The 20,056-nt window shown below is 48.9% G+C and overlaps 1 protein-coding gene across 1 annotated transcript; it reads left to right on the plus strand.

The window, feature by feature from the left end:
* Positions 1-1,005: 1,005 nt before the first annotated feature.
* On the plus strand, positions 1,006-19,206 carry LOC113032747 (immunoglobulin superfamily DCC subclass member 3). Its single transcript, XM_026185818.2, has 14 exons — positions 1,006-1,196; positions 5,042-5,347; positions 5,452-5,596; positions 5,677-5,807; positions 8,541-8,678; positions 8,772-8,930; positions 12,948-13,113; positions 13,207-13,457; positions 13,699-13,863; positions 14,484-14,672; positions 14,756-14,863; positions 14,941-15,064; positions 15,154-15,253; positions 15,381-19,206. The coding sequence occupies exons 1-14, from the start codon at positions 1,139-1,141 to the stop codon at positions 15,459-15,461; spliced, it is 2,121 nt and encodes a 706-aa protein (XP_026041603.1). The 5' UTR covers positions 1,006-1,138; the 3' UTR covers positions 15,462-19,206.
* The last annotated feature ends 850 nt before the right edge of the window (positions 19,207-20,056 follow it).

A 20,056-nucleotide genomic window follows, 5' to 3' on the forward strand; every position in this document is an offset into this window, starting at 1 on the left:
GAGGTAACAAGACTATGTACAAGAATGGACGTAGACTGGGTGGAAAGAGAAGGAAGCAATCTGTTAATGTTACGTAGATGGAAGTAGGCAGAACGGGTGAGGTTATTGATGTGTGATTTATAAGAAAGTGTACTGTCTAGGATGACACCAAGGCTCTTAACCTGAGGAGAAGGGAAAACTGTGGAGTTATCGATGGTAAGTGAGAAATGGTTCGCCTTCAAAAGGTTGATTTGGTGCCAATAAGGAGGATCTCAGTTTTATCCTCATTGAGCTTTAGAAAATTAGAGGTAAACCAGGATTTTAACTCGGATAGACGAGTTAAAATCACAGGTGAGTGTTACACAATAACAGTGTAACACTCACCTGTAGATTGATCAGCTCACCTGTGGGATCAAAGCTGGAAGCTCTCAGCTTGTCCGTCTTCACTGAGACACCTGCCACGCTGCCCTGGATCTGCTCTGTTATTGGCTGCGTGTCTAACCCTGTGATTACTTCCTCCTTTCTGTTTCTTTGCCCCACTTTCTCCTGTTATTACATGAGTATCTGACCTTTGACCCTGTGTTCCACTTTCTGTTTAAATTTCAGTTCTTTGAATTCTTACACTTGCTGACTGCCCCCTCCACCTCCACCTGTACTCTGTCCTGTTAAAGTGCTCGTTTGGACAGAGTGAGACCACAGCAGGATGTTTGAGCTGAAGGAAGTGGGCGTTTAGACTGAACCAAAAAACCGCTGTCAGTGCCGCCTTATCAGCTGCTGTCTTCAAACACGTACCGTCTGCACCTCAGCAGCAGGTACAGGTGAGGACCTGCCTGCAGCACACCTGCACACCCGAGTCAATTCAGACTTCTACTAAAATAAAGCCAGCAGAACCCCTTCCTTCATTTCCTTGGTCTGGTTTCCTGATTTCCATCCTCTCCCATACTCCCCTCCTCCCACCTCCTCTCTCCTCCCTGCCCGCCCCCCGTTGTAGGCTCCTCCCCCTCAGCCCCTGAGTGCAGGCTCAATTTGAAGTCAGACTTGCAGAGTTCAGCAGCGCATGTGAGCTGCACAGGTTTCAGATTCAGAAGAAGAAGGTGCAAAGGAAGAAGAGCAGTGCTGAGACCTGCGTGCATCTGATGTTCTGGATTTAACCTAAAGCATGAAGAAGACGTGGAGCTGGACGCTGCTGCTGCTGCTGGAGGGACTCTGCTGCTCAGGTCAGACTCACACTCACACTGACTAAACCAGTTAGATTACAGAATAGCGTGTGATGAGGCAGAGCTCATTCAGAAAACCACAAATGAAAGATCTGAAAAAATGTCATAGCTCAGAATGAGAAGACATGAAGTCACGTGACAGTAAAATGAAAAACAGCAATAAAAGCTTGATTTTCTTCATTCCTTGTAATTCTCTGTGATCCTTCCTTTCCTTTTCCTGTTTCCTTTAATGCCTCCTTTTGTTTCTTCCTTTAACTTTGAAAGGTCACCTATTATTCCTTCCTTTCTTCTTTATATCTTTGATTATGCCTTCATTTCTTCCATCATTGTTTTCCTCTCTTTGTTTGTTTACAGTCTCTCAGGTGTTTTCTTGGCTCCTTTCTGGACAGTAAAACATAATAAACTGGTTTTAACTGGTCCCAGTGTGTCTGTGAGGCTCTGAACTCCAGTTTGGTTTAAAGTTCCCATCTCTATGAAACCACAGTGTGTGTGTGTGTGATGAGGACAGAAGGTCACGTTCATATTCATCAGACTCATTTCTATGCAGTAGACTGAGCGCGCTCAGTGTGTTTTGTTGTTGAACTTGATGATGTGTCGAGAGCGAGAAACTCTCCAGACTGTCAGTCAGCTGATGACCCAGAGTGCCCAAGAGCTGATGGGAGGTCTGTGCAGGTCTGTGGGGTCTGTGCTGGTCTGTGGGGTCTGTGCTGGTCTCTGGGGGTCTGTGCAGGTCTGTGCAGGTCTGTGCAGGTCTGTGGGGTCTGTGCTGGTCTGTTAGGGTCTGTGCTGGTCTGTGCTGGTCTGTGCAGGTCTGTGGCGGTCTGTGCAGGTCTGTGGAGGTCTGTGCAGGTCTGTGCAGGTCTGTGGGGTCTGTGCTGGTCTGTTAGGGTCTGTGCTGGTCTGTGCTGGTCTGTGCAGGTCTGTGGAGGTCTGTGCAGGTCTGTGCTGGTCTGTGGGGGTCTGTAGGGGTCTGTGCAGGTCTGTGCAAATCTGTGGGGGTCTGTGCTGGTCTGTGCAGGTCTGTGCAGGTCTGTGGGGGTCTGTAGGGGTCTGTGGGGGTCTGTGCAGGTCTGTGGGGGTCTCTGCGGGTCTGTAGGGGTCTGTGGGTGTCTGTACAGGTCTGTGGGGGTCTGTGCAGGTCTGTGGGGGTCTGTGCTGGTCTGTGCAGGTCTGTGCAGGTCTGTGGGGGTCTGTAGGGGTCTGTGGGTGTCTGTACACGTCTGTGGGGGTCTGTGCAGGTCTGTGGGGGTCTGTGCTGGTCTGTGCAGGTCTGTGGGGGTCTGTGCAGGTCTGTGGGGGTCTCTGGGGGTCTGTGCTGGTCTGTGCAGGTCTGTGCAGGTCTGTGGGGGTCTGTAGGGGTCTGTGGGGGTCTGTGGGGGGTCTGTGCAGGTCTGTGGGGGTCTGATTGGCACACCTGAGCACTCTGGTAAAAATCGAGCTGGTAAACAAAACTCAGACTGTTAATTGGCGTGATTAGCAGTAGTGGGATGGGGTGGGGGGTGGGGTCGGCGGCAGATGCAGACATGTGACCTGGAAGGGGGTGGGCAGGGTAACAGTCTGGTTCTCAGGGCTCAGACCTCCCGTGTCTGTGGGGAATCCATTGTCAGCACCATGAAACCGTGAAGTTCACGGTCAGAGCGGCGTGTGACATCACACCGCAGAATGGAAGGGAGGGGGGGGCAGCTCTCATGACCTGCAGAGGCCTCGGGGGGTTCAGTTCAGTTCAGGGGATTTAGGGGGCAGGTTAGGGTTAAACGGGGGGTAGGGGTGGGGGGCAGACTGTCTGCTCCAGTGTCTTAAAAACCCCACCCCCATGGCGGGGACCCAGATGGGAGGCGAAGGATTAAATCCTGTAGGAGGAGACATGTGACATCATCAGCTGATCAGACAGCTGTCCTCCACCTCCATCACAACTCCTCCTCCTCCTCCTCCTTATCATCATCATCATCATCATCATCAGATGCTTCACTTGAGCAGCTTGATGGTTTGAAACATCAGCTGATGTTTTTCTGAGTCGTGATCTGTGAGCATGACTCGCTATCACACACCTGCTGAACACGAGACACAATACTGCCCACGATCCAGGTTATTTGTCTGTGTCCACTGACGTCCTCCAGAATAAAGACGCCTCTGGGTTGATCCGTGGCCAGAACTGCATCGGCTTCTTTATCGAGTCACAGTCTGAATAAAGCAGGGGTGTCCAACTGCAGTCCTCGAAGGCCGCTGTCCTGCAGGTTTTAGAAGTGTCCACTGATTTAAATGGCTAAATGACCTCCTCAACATGCCTTAAAGTTCTTCAGAGGCATGGTAATGAACTAATCATTTGATTCAGGTGTGCTGACCTAGGGTGAGGTCTAGAACCTGCAGGACACCGGCCCTTGAGGCCTGGAGTTGGACACCCCTGGCATAAAGCACGCCCTGCTGTGGTCCAGATGTGTTGTCACGGGACACCAAAAGGTGTGAACGGTCCACACCTGGTTTGTACACCTACATGGTGTCGGGTCCGATCTCGTGCTGATGATTTCCTGTTTAAACCAGTTTTGACTTTTCCTGACGTGACGTCATCAGGATTCATCGTTGCTTTTATAAAGAGGAGTGATGTGGGCCCATTGCCGGCCCTGTGCCAGCCCGGTGTTGGTGCTGAAGGAAGATTTTGACATGTTTTCCTGTTCTCCTCTTCAAGGAGATGAAATTGGCCTTTAGAGTGATTTGTGCTCAGAGTCTGTGGAAACAAGCGTGAAGCTGTATAAAGAGGCTGAAGTGATGGATGTTTATGAGGAGCTGCAGGCCTGGAGGCGTCCTGGGGTCCGGCAGCTGCAGGGTTTGGTGTGTTTGGTTGTTTGTGGGATCCTTTGGGGGTGGGGTGTTGTGTCTTGGTTAACTTTTGTTTCTCTATTGTCGTCGTTCACACTAAAGGATTTGGTCCTGCTGCCAGACTCAGTCTTTCCTCCCACAGCATCCTCTCAAAGAGGCGATGGGGAGGAGGGGGGGAGCCTGGGAAAGTCACCTCAACCAAGTTCAAGTTGAAAAGGGCCAGAGGAGGGAGGAGGAGGAACGATGCATTCACTGAACAGCATAATAAACAGACACAAGACCTGCATTGGTCCGCAGAGGGGACCCGCAGAGAGGCTGATCTGTGCTGTGTTTGAGGGGTGGCTGTGGCTGTAGAGCAGGTGGCGGTTTAGTTTGTTGCTCCAGCATGCCAAATATCCCTGGACAAGATGTTAGGTCCACTTTGCTCTCTGACACATCCATCACAGAAAGAATTCTGTAGAAATAATGTGTGGTATAAATTGCTCTGAGGTGGAGCAGGAAAGCGCTGTAGCAGTTCGTTCACCACGTGATGGAAACAACACACTGCAGACCTGAGCCCCGCTGCTTTCTGCTTCTTGTTCAGTCCAGGCCTTCAGATGATGAGAGGTGTAGTAACACGTAATTTAAAGACCTCAGTCTGTGTGACAGACCTGATTGATTATAATTGGGTGCATGCAGTCTTCTAACGTTCCCAGTTTATTTATAACAAACACTGGCTCTGATTCTTTCAGTACATATACATCATTGCCATCTTTGTCATCATTGCCATCGTCACATTCATGTGTTCATCATAGCCTGAGGGTCAACGCGAGCCCTGAGTTCTGCCTGCCGGAGTCACCTGGATACTGCTTTGGGCAGGTGTTTCCAGTCATCATCATCGCCACCTCATTGCCACCTCCTCGCCCTTATTATCATCATAACCCTCATCTCCACATCTGCCTCCTGTCAGTGAGTGTTTGTGTTTTTAAACCTGCTTCACCATCAGAAACGTGCACTGAGACTCCGCCCCTGACCCTCCTGCTTCCCCTTAGGTGTGCTCGGAGCGTTGGAGTTGGCCTTCTTGAAGGAGCCTGGTGATGTTATTGCGGTCAGGGGCCGTCCCCTGATGCTGGACTGTCAGGTGGAGGGGGAGGGGCCTATCGCTATCACCTGGAGACTCAACGGGGTTCCCATAGCGACTGGTACCAGAGCAACAGTGCTCACCAACGGCACGCTGCTCATCAGAAATTTCTCCAAGAGACGAGAGAGCAACGAGACGGATGCCGGAGAGTACGAGTGTGCAGTGCAGAACCGCTATGGCATGCTGGTCAGCCGCAAGGCCCGCGTCCAGCTCGCATGTGAGTTGCCGTCCACCCAAACACACAAAAAACATCAAACAAACCTCACAGTAACACACACGTGACCCACCTGTACTAACGGTCTCTTCTCCACCTCCCACCAGCCCTCCCTAAGTTCCTCTCTCACCCAGAGTCCATGCATGTGGATGTAGGGGGTGTGGCCAGACTCACCTGTCAGGTGAATGGTATCCCAGAGGCCAACATCACCTGGCAGAAAGACAGATGCTCACTGAGCACCGATAACCACAGGTATGTCTTTAGTGAAGTGTGATGAGATTAAATTTTAACGTATAAGGATTCAAGCCTGTTTGTATATGCTTTGTGTACAGGTACACCTTGCTTCCTAATGGCGTGCTGCAGATCACCGGCGTTCAGCGGACTGACAGCGGTTTGTTTCGCTGCATCGCCTCAAACATCGCCAACACTCGCTACAGCCACGAAGCTCAGCTGACTGTCACTGGTAAGACAAAACTGAGGGCAAGGTTCTGTAAGGCAAAACTCACATAATTAAAGACTGAATGCCCGATTTGGGGGTAAAAAGAGTCCAGACTGAGGGTAGAAGAGTCCGGACTGACGGTAGAAAGAGTCTAGAGTGAGGGTAGAAAGAGTCCAGAGTGAGGGTGAAAGAGTCCAGACTGAGGGTAGAAAGAGTCCTGAATGAGGGTAGAAAGAGTCCGGACTGAGGGTAGAAACAGTCCGGACTGAGGGTAGAAAGAGTCCTGAATGAGGGTAGAAAGAGTCCTGAATGAGGGTAGAAAGAGTCCTGAATGAGGGTAGAAAGAGTCCGGACTGAGGGTAGAAACAGTCCGGACTGAGGGTAGAAAGAGTCCTGAATGAGAGTAGAAAGAGTCCAGACTGAGGGTAGAAAGAGTCCTGAATGAGGGTAGAAAGAGTCCGGACTGAGGGTAGAAGAGTCCTGAATGAGGGTAAAAGAGTCCGGACTGAGGGTAGAAGAGTCCTGAATGAGGGTAGAAGAGTCCGGACTGAGGGTAGAAAGAGTCCAGACTGAGGGTAGAAACAGTCCGGACTGAGGGTAGAAGAGTCCGGACTGAGGGTAGAAAGAGTCCAGACTGAGGGTAGAAGAGTCCAGACTGAGGGTAGAAGAGTCCTGAATGAGGGTAGAAGAGTCCTGAATGAGGGTAGAAGAGTCCGGACTGAGGGTAGAAAGAGTCCAGACTGAGGGTAGAAACAGTCCGGACTGAGGGTAGAAGAGTCCGGACTGAGGTTAGAAGAGTCCTGAATGTGGGTAGAAGAGTCCGGACTGAGGGTAGAAAGAGTCCAGACTGAGGGTAGAAAGAGTCCTGAATGAGGGTAGAAACAGTCCGGACTGAGGGTAGAAAGAGTCCGGACTGAGGGTAGAAGAGTCCTGAATGAGGGTAGAAACAGTCCGGACTGAGGGTAGAAAGAGTCCGGACTGAGGGTAGAAGAGTCCGGACTGAGGGTAGAAGAGTCCTGAATGAGGGTAGAAACAGTCCGGACTGAGGGTAGAAAGAGTCCGGACTGAGGGTAGAAGAGTCCGGACTGAGGGTAGAAACAGTCCGGACTGAGGGTAGAAAGAGTCCTGAATGAGGGTAGAAAGAGTCCGGACTGAGGGTAGAAGAGTCCGGACTGAGGGTAGAAACAGTCCGGACTGAGGGTAGAAAGAGTCCTGAATGAGGGTAGAAAGAGTCCAGACTGAGGGTAGAAAGAGTCCAGACTGAGGGTAGAAGAGTCCTGAATGAGGGTAGAAGAGTCCTGAATGAGGGTAGAAACAGTCCGGACTGAGGGTAGAAAGAGTCCAGACTGAGGGTAGAAGAGTCCTGAATGAGGGTAGAAGAGTCCGGACTGAGGGTAGAAAGAGTCCAGACTGAGGGTAGAAGAGTCCTGAATGAGGGTAGAAGAGTCCGGACTGAGGGTAGAAAGAGTCCAGACTGAGGGTAGAAGAGTCCAGACTGAGGGTAGAAGAGTCCTGAATGAGGGTAGAAGAGTCCTGAATGAGGGTAGAAAGAGTCCAGACTGAGGGTAGAAAGAGTCCAGACTGAGGGTAGAAGAGTCCTGAATGAGGGTAGAAGAGTCCTGAATGAGGGTAGAAACAGTCCGGACTGAGGGTAGAAAGAGTCCAGACTGAGGGTAGAAGAGTCCTGAATGAGGGTAGAAGAGTCTGGACTGAGGGTAGAAAGAGTCCAGACTGAGGGTAGAAGAGTCCTGAATGAGGGTAGAAGAGTCCGGACTGAGGGTAGAAAGAGTCCAGACTGAGGGTAGAAGAGTCCAGACTGAGGGTAGAAGAGTCCTGAATGAGGGTAGAAGAGTCCTGAATGAGGGTAGAAACAGTCCGGACTGAGGGTAGAAGAGTCCTGAATGAGGGTAGAAGAGTCCGGACTGAGGGTAGAAAGAGTCCAGACTGAGGGTAGAAGAGTCCTGAATGAGGGTAGAAAGAGTCCAGACTGAGGGTAGAAGAGTCCTGAATGAGGGTAGAAGAGTCCGGACTGAGGGTAGAAAGAGTCCAGACTGAGGGTAGAAGAGTCCTGAATGAGGGTAGAAGAGTCCGGACTGAGGGTAGAAAGAGTCCTGAATGAGGGTAGAAGAGTCCGGACTGAGGGTAGAAAGAGTCCGGACTGAGGGTAGAAGAGTCCTGAATGAGGGTAGAAACAGTCCGGACTGAGGGTAGAAAGAGTCCGGACTGAGGGTAGAAGAGTCCGGACTGAGGGTAGAAACAGTCCGGACTGAGGGTAGAAAGAGTCCTGAATGAGGGTAGAAAGAGTCCTGAATGAGGGTAGAAGAGTCCAGACTGAGGGTAGAAACAGTCCGGACTGAGGGTAGAAAGAGTCCGGACTGAGGGTAGAAGAGTCCGGACTGAGGGTAGAAACAGTCCGGACTGAGGGTAGAAAGAGTCCTGAATGAGGGTAGAAAGAGTCCGGACTGAGGGTAGAAGAGTCTGGACTGAGGGTAGAAACAGTCCGGACTGAGGGTAGAAAGAGTCCTGAACGAGGGTAGAAACAGTCCAGACTGAGGGTAGAAGAGTCCAGACTGAGGGTAGAAAGAGTCCAGACTGAGGGTAGAAGAGTCCTGAATGAGGGTAGAAGAGTCCGGACTGAGGGTAGAAAGAGTCCAGACTGAGGGTAGAAAGAGTCCGGACTGAGGGTAGAAAGAGTCTAGAGTGAGGGTAAACAGAGTCTTGGGGTGTTTTTGAGGGTTTCTGGTCTTCTGGACACAGCTGCAGGATCCAGGATCTACAAGGAGCCCGTAATCCTGTCCGGCCCTCAGAACCTCACCATCAATGTCCACCAGACCGCCATCCTGGAGTGTGTTGCCACAGGAAACCCCCGGCCCATCGTGTCCTGGAGTCGCCTCGGTAACGCCTCCTCCTGCACTCATTGATCCAATCATTAGTATTGATTACCTGTTAAGATCAGCTGTGTTAATGATGGTGTCTGTGTGCGGTCAGACGGCCGGTCCATTGGCGTGGAGGGGATCCAGGTTCTGGGAACAGGAAACCTGATGATCTCTGATGCCACTCTGCAGCACTCAGGTGTTTACGTTTGTTCGGCTAACAGACCGGGCAGCAGGTCCAGGAGGACGGCGCTTGGACGCCTCATTGTACAAGGTAGGTACGCTTGCACACAGCAACAACACATCAGCTGGCCAAATGTGACCGAGCTGTCCTCACCTTAAACATTCAAACTTTTCACCTTAGAAGTCCTGCAGGTCAGATCTTTGATCTTCAGACTGAGGGACATTTCTGGATGTACGGCGTCTGTTTTGTTTGAATAAACCTTTATTTCTATTCACACTAAGTTTCAGACAAATCCATTCGGAATGGTTGTGATTATCAGAGAAAGTCGGTCAGGCACAGCGATGAAGGAACTGCTGCTGGTTGAAAATGAGTCATTCTCTGTCCTCCTTTCAAAGCGAGTTCTGGTTCTGGTTCTCCTGAAGGAGCAGCTTTTGGTACTGAAGTGACTCAGATGGCGGGCAGCGAGTCTGATTTGCTGGCCCCTCATCAATGATTGGTGTGCAGACTGAAACAAACCTGCTGCTCCTTCATGACTGACACTTCTCCTTGAAAGTTGGGCGCGTAGGATGTAGAGCCAATCATCCACTAATAGGAAGATCGGTGACTCAGTCCCAAATATTCCTGGGAAAGATGCCCTCAGATGCATCCACCAGAGTGAGGACGTCAGACAGGAAGTACAGGTGCAGAAAAAAGTGCTGGTGTTATGTGTGAATGAGGCAGTGCTTCGAGCACTCAGGTGGAACAGGAAAGAACACGATTACTGACCAATAAGATCCTCAGAACAAGCCTAAGGCAGACTTCCTGCGAACACAGCGGCGAGCAGCTGCAGAGCAACCGCTCCATCTGTTCAGCTCCACCTCATCATGTCGAGTGTGCAAACACACATGCAGTGTGCGTGTGTGTTCATCTGTCAGCTCTTGAACTTGACTGGTTGTGTGTCGAGTTCAGTTCAGCCTGCTGCTGTCGGACTCTTCACCCCCAACATGTGACTTCTGACCCTCTCTGTAAATCAGAGAGGTGACAGCAGCACCTCAGAGTTCACTTCCTGTTCACGTGAGCGCGTCAGACGCATTTGTTTCTGAAACCGTGAGGTGTTGATGATCTTATATGTGAGTTTGTGGGAGAAAAACGCACTGGCTGCAGCTTTTCCTGCAGTTTCTGGGTGCGTGCAGCCATGTGTCATCTACGCAGCAGGCACAGTGTTTTCCCACACACGGTGGAAAGACCAGCGCACAGCCCCGAGGACTCCATGTGGTTCCGATCAGAGTTTCCTCTGCAGCTCCACGCAGACGTGTGAGACGTTCAGGGACTCCTGTCCTGCTCGCTCAGCTGCAGCTCAGTCAGAGGTCATGTAGGAGGAGGGGTCAGAGGTCACACAGGCCCATTGTGAACGTGTGTGTGACTGAGAGCTTCATGAGAATCTGGATTAGCATGAGAAGAGCCCCACTTCACAATGAGGACTTTATTCCCACTGAAACTCCGTCTGTCACTCTGACACTCAGACTTGCAGACTGTCCTCACCACAAAAACACGAGTGCACAAACGGGCAGGGCCACAACAGACAGCCTCGGTCTAAACCCGACCGCGGCTCCTGCTCTGTGTGATGATCCAGCTTTCCTTGTCCTGCATGAAAGGGTTCATCCCTCATGCACCCATCTGAAGTCAGTTTGACTTAACGCACAAGTAAAACCACCCAAAGTGCTTTCCTTTTTTTTTTTTTATTCATATTTTTATTAAGGTTTCAAAAGCAGGCATTCACAATATGTACATCATGTAAGCATTCTTCATACTTAGGTTATCTGCCTTAGATACTGAAATAGTATTTTAATTTACATCCAAGTCATAAGGGAAGAATACTTACAACGATAGAAGTAATTGAAACCATCACATAATCCGAAAATCAAAAAACAAAAAACAAAACTAACACCCAAAGTGCTTTCCACTCACACAGTATGTGACGAACATGTTGTTACACAACAGCATCCAGAGGAGATGGCTCACACATCATCAGCGGCAGCGCCCACAGAGACCTAAACAGTAGGAAGAAGAAGCCACCGTAACAACCTTCTTTTCACCGACACGTCCACGTGACTCCCATCAGAGACAGACGCATTAACATCAAATCATTTCTTCTATTATTATTATTATCATTATTGTTGTGTTTAATTCAGCTTATTTCTATTGTTAGTTTCAGGGTGCGTCGTTTTCTTGTCTGTAGCTGGTGTGAGTTATCATTTTATCACATCTGAGTTGTTTTTACAAAGACGACTTCATCGTTTTACACGTGTGCCACTGTGAAACTAACTGCAAACAAAAAGCACGCGTGACAAACATGTCAATCAGAGACACGAAAATAAAAGCGAGGAGACGCAAAATGAACAAAAATATTCTCAGCAGTTTAATCAGAAGAGTTTTTAAAGATAAAGTCTTTTATTGTTGCCGTGCATCGTTCAGGCTGGCGTACAGCCCACACAACAACAACACAGAAACAGAACAGAAAATAGGAAAGTACAAATACACAAAATACAGTCCTGCTAAAAATGATAAAAAGTGTGTGTGTGTGTGTGTGTGTGTGTGTGTGTGTGTGTGTGTGTCAGATATGGGGGTGGACACATAAATACATTTTATTTGTGGAGGGATAATGACCGTTGACCTCCTAAGATACAGAACCCCAAGTTCAAGAGCAACACACACACACTTTTATAAATGACTCCTATTCATACCTCTCCCCTCCCCTGTGACCTCTGACCCCTGACCTCCCCCTCTTTCCATTCAGAGTGGGAGGGGGCGGGGCTCTTGTGGGGTGACAGAGATGTGTGTGTACGGTTTCCCTGTAGCCATGGAGATGAAGTGGGTGGAGACAGACAGCTGTGTCTGTGTGTGTGTATGTGTGTGTGTGGTGGTGGGGTCAAAGGTCAAAGTGCTGTTCAAAGATAACAGAGACACAAGCTCAAGTTTTCATTCTGAGGACACGGCGTGTGATGATAACATGATGCGTTTTTAGTGATTAGCTTTATGTAGCGAGTTATTCATCCACCAGGTGGCTCCAAAGACTCAGCATCACCTTTGAAGACATGTATAAACCTCTGTTACAGTTACATTAAATATAAATTAAATACGTGTTAGCGTTTTGACCTTGGGCTCGTGGCTTTTCTCCCCGTTACGGCGCTGCTACGATGTTTGATAGCGTTCCTCACTTGTGGTATTTCTGAGGTTCTTTAGATAAAATGAGCACGTCTGTGTCACAATACGGCTGTGTGCAGGCAAGAGTAGGACCCAAACGCAAACTCGCAGAGACGAAAAGTAAACTCAAAAAGCACAGCTTTATCTCTGGCGTAGAGTGGGACACGAAAAACAACACAAAACTAAACTAGGAAAACTAAAGCACAAGGAGCCACAGGGAAAAATCACACAGCTATGAGGGAGGACGCAACCCTGACAAAGAGAAACATGGGGCTTAAATACACTGAGGGATAACGAGGGGGAATGAGCCACAGGAGGAGAGCACAGCTGGGAGTAATTAAGCAGGACGAGGCAAGGGAAGCAAAACTAGAAACATTAACATAGGACAGACTGTGAAAGTAAAACAGGAAACACACTGACGGAACTCAAGACGTGAACTTAACAGACTGAGGAGACAGAACATAGGGATCTGAAACATGGAACAGAAAGGCACAGTAGATCAACATGAACATAACAACGCCACAGGGGAAGAGTAAAACAAAATGCAGGGACACAGGACCTCTTTCAAAATAAAATGGGAAACATAATGAAACGCAAACATGACAACATAAGAAACACAGACGTGAAGCACATGAAGGACAAGGGAGACTTAACAGGGGTTGGAAACACAAGGGGAATCTAATAAACAAATGAACTTAGATAACCTAATGAACAAAATAAACTCAAACTTAAAACGCTGGGTCAAAAGACCCAGGATCATGACAGTCTGTCTGATTCTGACAGTTTTCCTGGTCGTCTCCACTCGTGATGGTGCTGCGGCACATCCCCCCACAGGCCTCACAGAGAATAAGTTTTCAGAGGGTAAACCACCAGCTCAGGTTTGCCCTGTGTTGAAATTGTAACGCTCTGTCTTCTGGACCGCAGCTCCTCCAGAGTTTGTTCAGTGGCCACAGTCTGTCTCCAGACCAGCAGGGGCCAGCGCCGTCTTCAGCTGCACGGCGTCCGGCGTCCCCGACCCCCACCTCATCTGGCTGAAGAATGGCAAACTGCTGATACCCAGCGGCAACGTCAAGCTCACCAACGGGAACACGTGAGATCCTTCTGTTTACGCTCAGAAGGTCTTTCTCTCTGTGAGGTTACTGCACGGTTTAACGTCCCACCTCTTCTCTGCCACCACCTGCAGGACGCTCGCCATCACCCGCATCACCCCCGAGGATGAAGCCATCTACCAGTGCATTGCCGAAAACAGCGCTGGCACCAATCAGGCCAGCGCTCGCCTCGCCATCAGCCAGGGCTCAGAGCTGCCCGAGGCCCCCAGCGGCCTCCAGGCGGCGGCGCTGAGCTCCAGCAGCCTGCAGCTGACCTGGGACCAGCCGGCAGAACATGTGAGCCAGCAGATCATCGGATATGTCCTGCACATCAGGAAACTGGGCGGTGAGAGAAGGGTGGGGTTGGTATTTTTAAGTCTGAGATCGTCCGTGTGAGGAGACTAGAAATGAGATTTAAGGGTAATGACGTGATATGAACTTTCTCTGTGGGGGCATAATTACTGGTTCCTGATTGCCTGGAGACTGATTGGTGCGTGTAACCGATAATCCCAATCAATCAGTCTGCAGCACCATCACCGACTGTGGTTGCTTTCACCTGTTTGACCTTTGATCTGTGACCTCCTCAGAGCCGGACAGTGCTGAGCTGCAGGAGGCCGTCAGTAAAACCACCTTCAAACACGAATTCAGCAACCTGGAAGCTGCCACCACCTACTCCATCTACCTGAAGGCGTACTCGGCGCTGGGAGGCAGCCAGCAGTCTGACAGCATCATGGCCAGCACGCTGGGCGGTGGTAGGTCACCTCTGACTGCTAACACTGAAAACACTCACACTATATCTAATATCTATAAAACCTCGCCATCTGAAGATGGTGCCACAGCATTCCAGCCTCGGAAAAGGACCTCCACCTAAAAGTAATCTCCTGGGTCTGAGTTCACGAGGTGTTTCAGATCTACTCACAATGACGTGAAAACATTAGCTGAAGCCTGCTATGAAGGTCTGCAGCTTGGTCCTGAATGGAGCTGATGAAGCTGTAGATTTGTAGGATGGTAAAAGTTTCTGGTAAAGATGCATCGGTGTAAGGGCAGCGCTTCCTACCACACACAAAGAGAAGGATTGGCTTCATATTAGTGAACAGTAATCTGATCAGACGTTTGATAGAAGGATGGTGCAGCTCCACACATCTGCCAGCAGAGGGCACACCCACCCAGCCTGAGGCTTTAAGCACCATCTTTATGTTTCAGAGGATGAATGCAGAAACACTGTTTGATGTGTTGATGTCATGAACAGGGTTTGACCTCAGAGGTGCGGGCCTGGGGTGGGGTAGACCTGCTCTGATCACAATAAAACCATGTTTAAACGTTTTGGAGATGCTGTCTCTGTGAATGACCGCAGGCACTGTCTGCCCCACAGTTCCCAGTCCTCCCAGTTTCTTCACTAAGGTCCTGAACCAAACCGCCATGCAGGTGTACTGGGAGCTTCCGAGCAAGCCGGGGAAGCTGGAGGGCTTTAGACTGGAGTACCGCAGTGTTTCCAACCCAGAAGTGCAGGGGCAGGAAACCTTCCCAGCACACATCAACACCCACACCATCTCCCACCTGGGTGAGTATGAGGCTGGTGTGTACAGGCAGCCCGACAGGAAGTGGATACAGCGTTGTGATAATCTGTTTGTTTACTTCCTGTAGAGCCGGCGGCCATTTACGAAATCCAGCTGGTGGCGTTTAACGGGAACGGAGACAGTCCGTCCAACCGCCGCCTTGTATCTCTGGCAGAGGGAGAGAGAGCTGCAGCAGGTAGGAGCCTGACCTCTGACCTCTTGCACACCGTCACCAATGGAAGCAGTGTAACATGTGATGTTTGTCGCCCTCAGCTGGTTCAAGCTGTAACTGCGATCAGGCTGACAGCTCGACGTCCGCTCTGCTGGTCGGCCTTCACAGTGGCCTAGCCTGCATCCTCTGCTGCCTGCTGCTCGTCCTGCTGGCATACAGACGCAAGTAAGGCCTTCACCATCATCGTCCTCACCGTCCTCACAACCACCACCGCCATCATCGTCTTCATCATTCTCACTGTATTCTGTGCTCAGTTTTTTCTGCAGGAAGGGGGAGAGCTGGGAGACTCCACCCACTCTGAATGGCGTCAGTGGTCCTAAAGGCCACACACCTGAGAGCTTCGAGCTCAGCCAGGTAAACACACACACACACGCCTGGATGATTATTAAGGGATGGTCCTGATCCAGAGTTCGGGGTCAAATACCTGCCTGAGGAAACACCTTCCTGTCAATGACCCCCTTCTCCCTTGTTCCGCCTACAGAGATGCGATTCCACCCTTCCTCCATTGATGGTCATGGTTGAACCTGCTCTACCTGTTCACCTGGGCACAGGCACCGGATAAAACACCACACATTTCCCCCCCACCCCCGGACGCCGGCCTGTGGCGCCTTCTCTCCTCCTTACCACATTTAGGATAAGAGATTAACGCATAGATTATAATGATGATGATGATTTGTCTGAGGAAGCTCCAGGTGGCGTCTGATCCCACAGGGAGACTGAACCCGTTGAACTTGACTGCTGTGACACCAATCCCAAATGAGGTTGTCTCCAGATCAAAACCAAAGCGCAATTCTTCACCTGTAAACACACAAATTGTTGGTCACATGACTCTGGCTCCTCCCCCTGTGCGTTCAGATGCTGATGCTTACTTCCTGTTGAAACCAAAAGCTTTTTTCTTTAGTTTGGGCTCATTTTGTTTTAGTCACCGACGGTGCCGAGTTTCCAGAGACGATGAGGCCTTTTGCCGGCTTGACCAGAGACGGGCCTCTGAGATGCACCTGAGAAGGTGTTCTACCTGCCGTTTGCCGGTCCTCAGAGGCCCAGAGCCAAAGGGAATTATTGTTTCTCTGGTCAGCAGGTAACCTTAGAGGACGCTAACGCTCCTCTGCTCCGCTTTAGCCTTTCAGTGTTTGTCTGTCTCGTCGCGTTCGCCTCCGGTCAGGATGTGGACGAGGCCCACGGTCGGCTTGCCTCTCCTCCCCTCCCCTCTCCAACTCCTCCACCAAACTGTTTCCCCCCAAAGAGAGCTACCTCGGGCTTCATGCCAAACCTCTAAATTGCTGTTAGCCTCCCGCTGCAGGTCAAGCTAACCTACCTCAAACCAAAAGCCTCCTCTGGGACCTTTTCCCTGTTTTAACCTTTTTGCCCACGAGACCTTGGCTTCGTTGCTCTGGATCCATCCCTCGCTGTCTGTAGACATCTTTGCTTCTGCTGATGAGGGACGGAAGAGCAGCTCTGTACCTGAGAAGATCTGACTGCTTCACCTGGGAAAGGTGAGACAGGAAAGTGTGGGACATCTCTGGCCTTGTCTGTCCCGATTTCAATGAATTTTTTTTATGTTTTCAAGGGCTTCCACTTCCCGTTACCTGCCCACAGGTGTGTACAGCCCCATGAGCCATGTCTAAACTGACCTCTGATGTATTTTAATGCATCAAATGAATATAGATGAAGAGCAGCTTTCTGTAGAGTTCAGCCAAATATTATTTAAAATGAGCTGAATGCCTTCCAAAGAAAAGAAAAACTAGTTTACCTGCATTTCCTGTTTGTTTTCACTCCAGTTCCTGTCTGAGTCGAAGAACAAACAAAACCAAAATAATTCCTCGCCATCACATTTTATGTCTCACACAAAGACTTTGGAAAAAGGAGTGAAAGTATATTTTCTTATGTCGTGGTAGGATGAGCTGTCAGGAAAACCAAATAAATGAAGGATAAAGCCGCGCTGACCAAAAGCTCAGAAATATCCAGATATTATGTTTGTATTTACGCCACAGAGCATGCTCACTCTGTGCGGATTAATGTCTCTACGAGTGACCTCCGACCCCCTGACCTCCTGATCCTGAGGACTTTAGTGTAGCCCTCTGTGACCGGGACCAGGTCCCGTGTCTGATCCGTGCAAACATTTTCCAGACCAACAGAGAAAAATCGTCCATGTTTTAGAAACGTGTCCTTCTTCCAAACATACATTCTTCAAATTTAACTCATAAATGATATTTTCTCTCTGCAGGGAACATTGAACTCTTTTTGGTTTTTGATGTTTTGGCATTGGTGCTATCTAAAACAAGTTAAAAGAGTAGAAAAACAGAATGAAAAGATTGGATTTGCTGATGAAAATGATCCGGTATCACCTCGAGCACATGAACGCTGTGCTTGGCCATCAGCCCCGAGGACTCTGAGCTTCACATCTCCTCACCTGAACGTTTCTTCAATGTTCTCCTTGTGAGCTGAGGGTTGTTGTCTCTGCTGCACGATTCAATCCACAGGCAGATGTCCTGCTTCTCAGTCCAAATCCATCATTCCATCAGTGATGGTGAGCTGTTCTGGTCTGTATGCACTGAAGCAGTCCCAAACCATGACGCCACCATAGATGCTTTTGGACTGCGGGAACATTTTCGTAGCTGTGGTCACTCCACACTGCAGGAAGTACAAACTGCCAAAGTTCTTGGAACCTGTTTAGCTGCTAATTCAGGACTTTTACTCTCTGAGTGACAAAGTGCATGCTGATTGGTGCACCACCATCACTCGCCATTTAAAACCGTGTAATCAACAGTTATCTCTACAAATGGCAGAAACCATGGAGAACAGGAACTCTGTTCTTCTCTGGCCTCACCTCCACCCTCATTAATTGCAGCGTCACTATAACAGTTTATGTGAAAGTGCTTTGTGGTCCTCGGCTGAGACAGTTGTGGTTCTCAGTGCTTTCTTTCTACTCACGCTGCTCTCCTCCGTCCTCTAAAGAACCTTCATCACCTGCGTTACAGGCAGTGGTGATCATTTTCTGAAGTCCTCGCTCTTCTCATCTGTTCAGGACTCACTTCCTAAAACATGCGGAGATCTATACCTGAAAACACCTGTTTCAAATATCGTTTTCACCCATAAATAAAGGGTCATATTTGAATGCTATTGAACTGCTTTCTGTTTAAAACCTTTTAGGATGTTTTAAGTCGCACTGATGCAGAAAAGAATCTCAACCTTTTTCCTGGAGCCAGCGCTCCTCCTTAAAGCCCAGACTTAACAGACCAGAGTGTAAACTGTGCCAAAGTGTAGGTCAGGGTGGGGAACTCCAAGGGCCAGTGTCCTCCAGGTTTTGGATCTCACAGTCAACGCACCTCAACTACATGATGAGTTCATTACCAGGCCTATGGAGAACATCACGACATGTTGAGGAGGTCATTTAGGCATTTAAATCAGCTGTGTTGGATCAAGGACACGTCTAAAACCTCCAGGGCCCTCGGGGCCTGGAGTTCGACATCCCTAGCGTAGGTGAAAACTGTCGTGAGCCATCTTTGTGTCAGAGTGTCTTTGATTTTGGACCTTTGACCTCCTCCCCCAGTTCAACAAAACACCCTCCTTGCTGTCTTCAGGGTCAAAGGTCAGAGGTCGCAGAGCTCCCCGCTGTCTTCATCTCTGCTCCGAAATGAGACGATTGTTTCTAAAAGTAAAGTTTTCAGGTGTTTTGTTGAGTTTGTTCTTTTTCTAGAACTTTCCGCTTTCTGTTCATTCTTATCTTTCCGTCGCTGCCGTTTGGCAGCAAAGAGGAAAGCTGCCAAAATAAAGACATTAAAATTTGTATTTTTATTCTAATAATATTATGATTCTTCCAGTTTGACTTTTTTCTGATTCTTTATGTTTGTAGCTGATATGAAGATATTTGTAGAGTTATAAAAGCTGTTCCAAGCTGAAGGTAGAGCCTCTGATTAAACAGCCATATTTACCCATAAGCCATATGTGATTTCAAAGCCATGCTGTGCATAAAAACCTGTTTTATTGTTTGTCCGAGCTGAGTCCACCTCCTGCTGTCGACACACTGTAGAAACTAAACCTGAGATGTAGCGATCGTAGTGACTGAAGCCTAGAACCAATGAGAGAAATGATGCTTTAATGATTCTGTTTTTTCTATAAAGATGTTTGAATAATGTGTCACAAAAATAAAAGCACCCAAAGCTTTAAACTGCTTTTTAAACCGAGCTCTGAGCTCACGTATTCAGAGCCTCCTGTTTGTGCTGCAGATTCTCTCCACAGACTGTTTCTCTGTCCTAATTTCTGCTGTTCAGACACATAAAAACCAAATAAAGCTGAAGTAGAAAACATGTCTTTGTTGATCATTTATTTAGCGGACGAGCTGCTCATGCAGCGACACCTGAGGTTTGACAAGGTGAGTTTAATGTACAGTCATGTGAACTGCCGATAAAGACACGTTAAACAGATTTGTGACTGCATCAGCACTAAAACTGTGCAGCAAGAGATTGATGGCCGAGCAGCTGGTGCAGGTGTGAGGTGAAGTACTTTTGTACCTCACCTTAACACCCGGATATCACCTGGGTATCATCTGCATAGCTGTAAAAATGGATGCAGTGTTTTCAAATAGTATTAAATAAGGGAAGCGTACATTAAGATCACTGGTCCCAGCACAGAACCCTGAGGAACTCCACGGCCAGTTTTGGGTGTTAGGGATTACAAAGTAACAAGTTACTGTAATCACATTACATTTCAGTAATGCAGTAATGTAATCGCATTACAGTTGCAATTATGTCATTACTTTCATTGAACAAGTTCTTGAGATAGTGCCAGCTGGACAGAAAGAAAACATTCTTGTATGGTACAGTCAGCTGATTCAGTTCATGTGCAGGAGGAGGACAATGGTGGAGCAGCACAGCGATAGCGTTCGAGGAGTGGAGATGTGGGCATTGCTTTTATTTTACTACACAAAAGGACAGGAAGACGGTAGAGTGGAAAGTGCAGCCAGGACACAAACAACCAGACTTTTCTACTAACACAACTTTGACTTGTAACAGTCGTAATAGTGCGGTGTCTCCTTGAGACAGCGTAAGTTGATGTTTAGTGATGTCACAAGTATTCACCACTGCCCTCTGTAGAGCGGCGTGCTCACACATGGACCTCATATTGTTACCTCACTAACTCAAAGTATGTTGTATGAAC

Source organism: Astatotilapia calliptera, chromosome 11 (assembly GCF_964374335.1).
Source record: "Astatotilapia calliptera chromosome 11, fAstCal68.1, whole genome shotgun sequence".
Classification (NCBI taxonomy): domain Eukaryota; kingdom Metazoa; phylum Chordata; class Actinopteri; order Cichliformes; family Cichlidae; genus Astatotilapia; species Astatotilapia calliptera.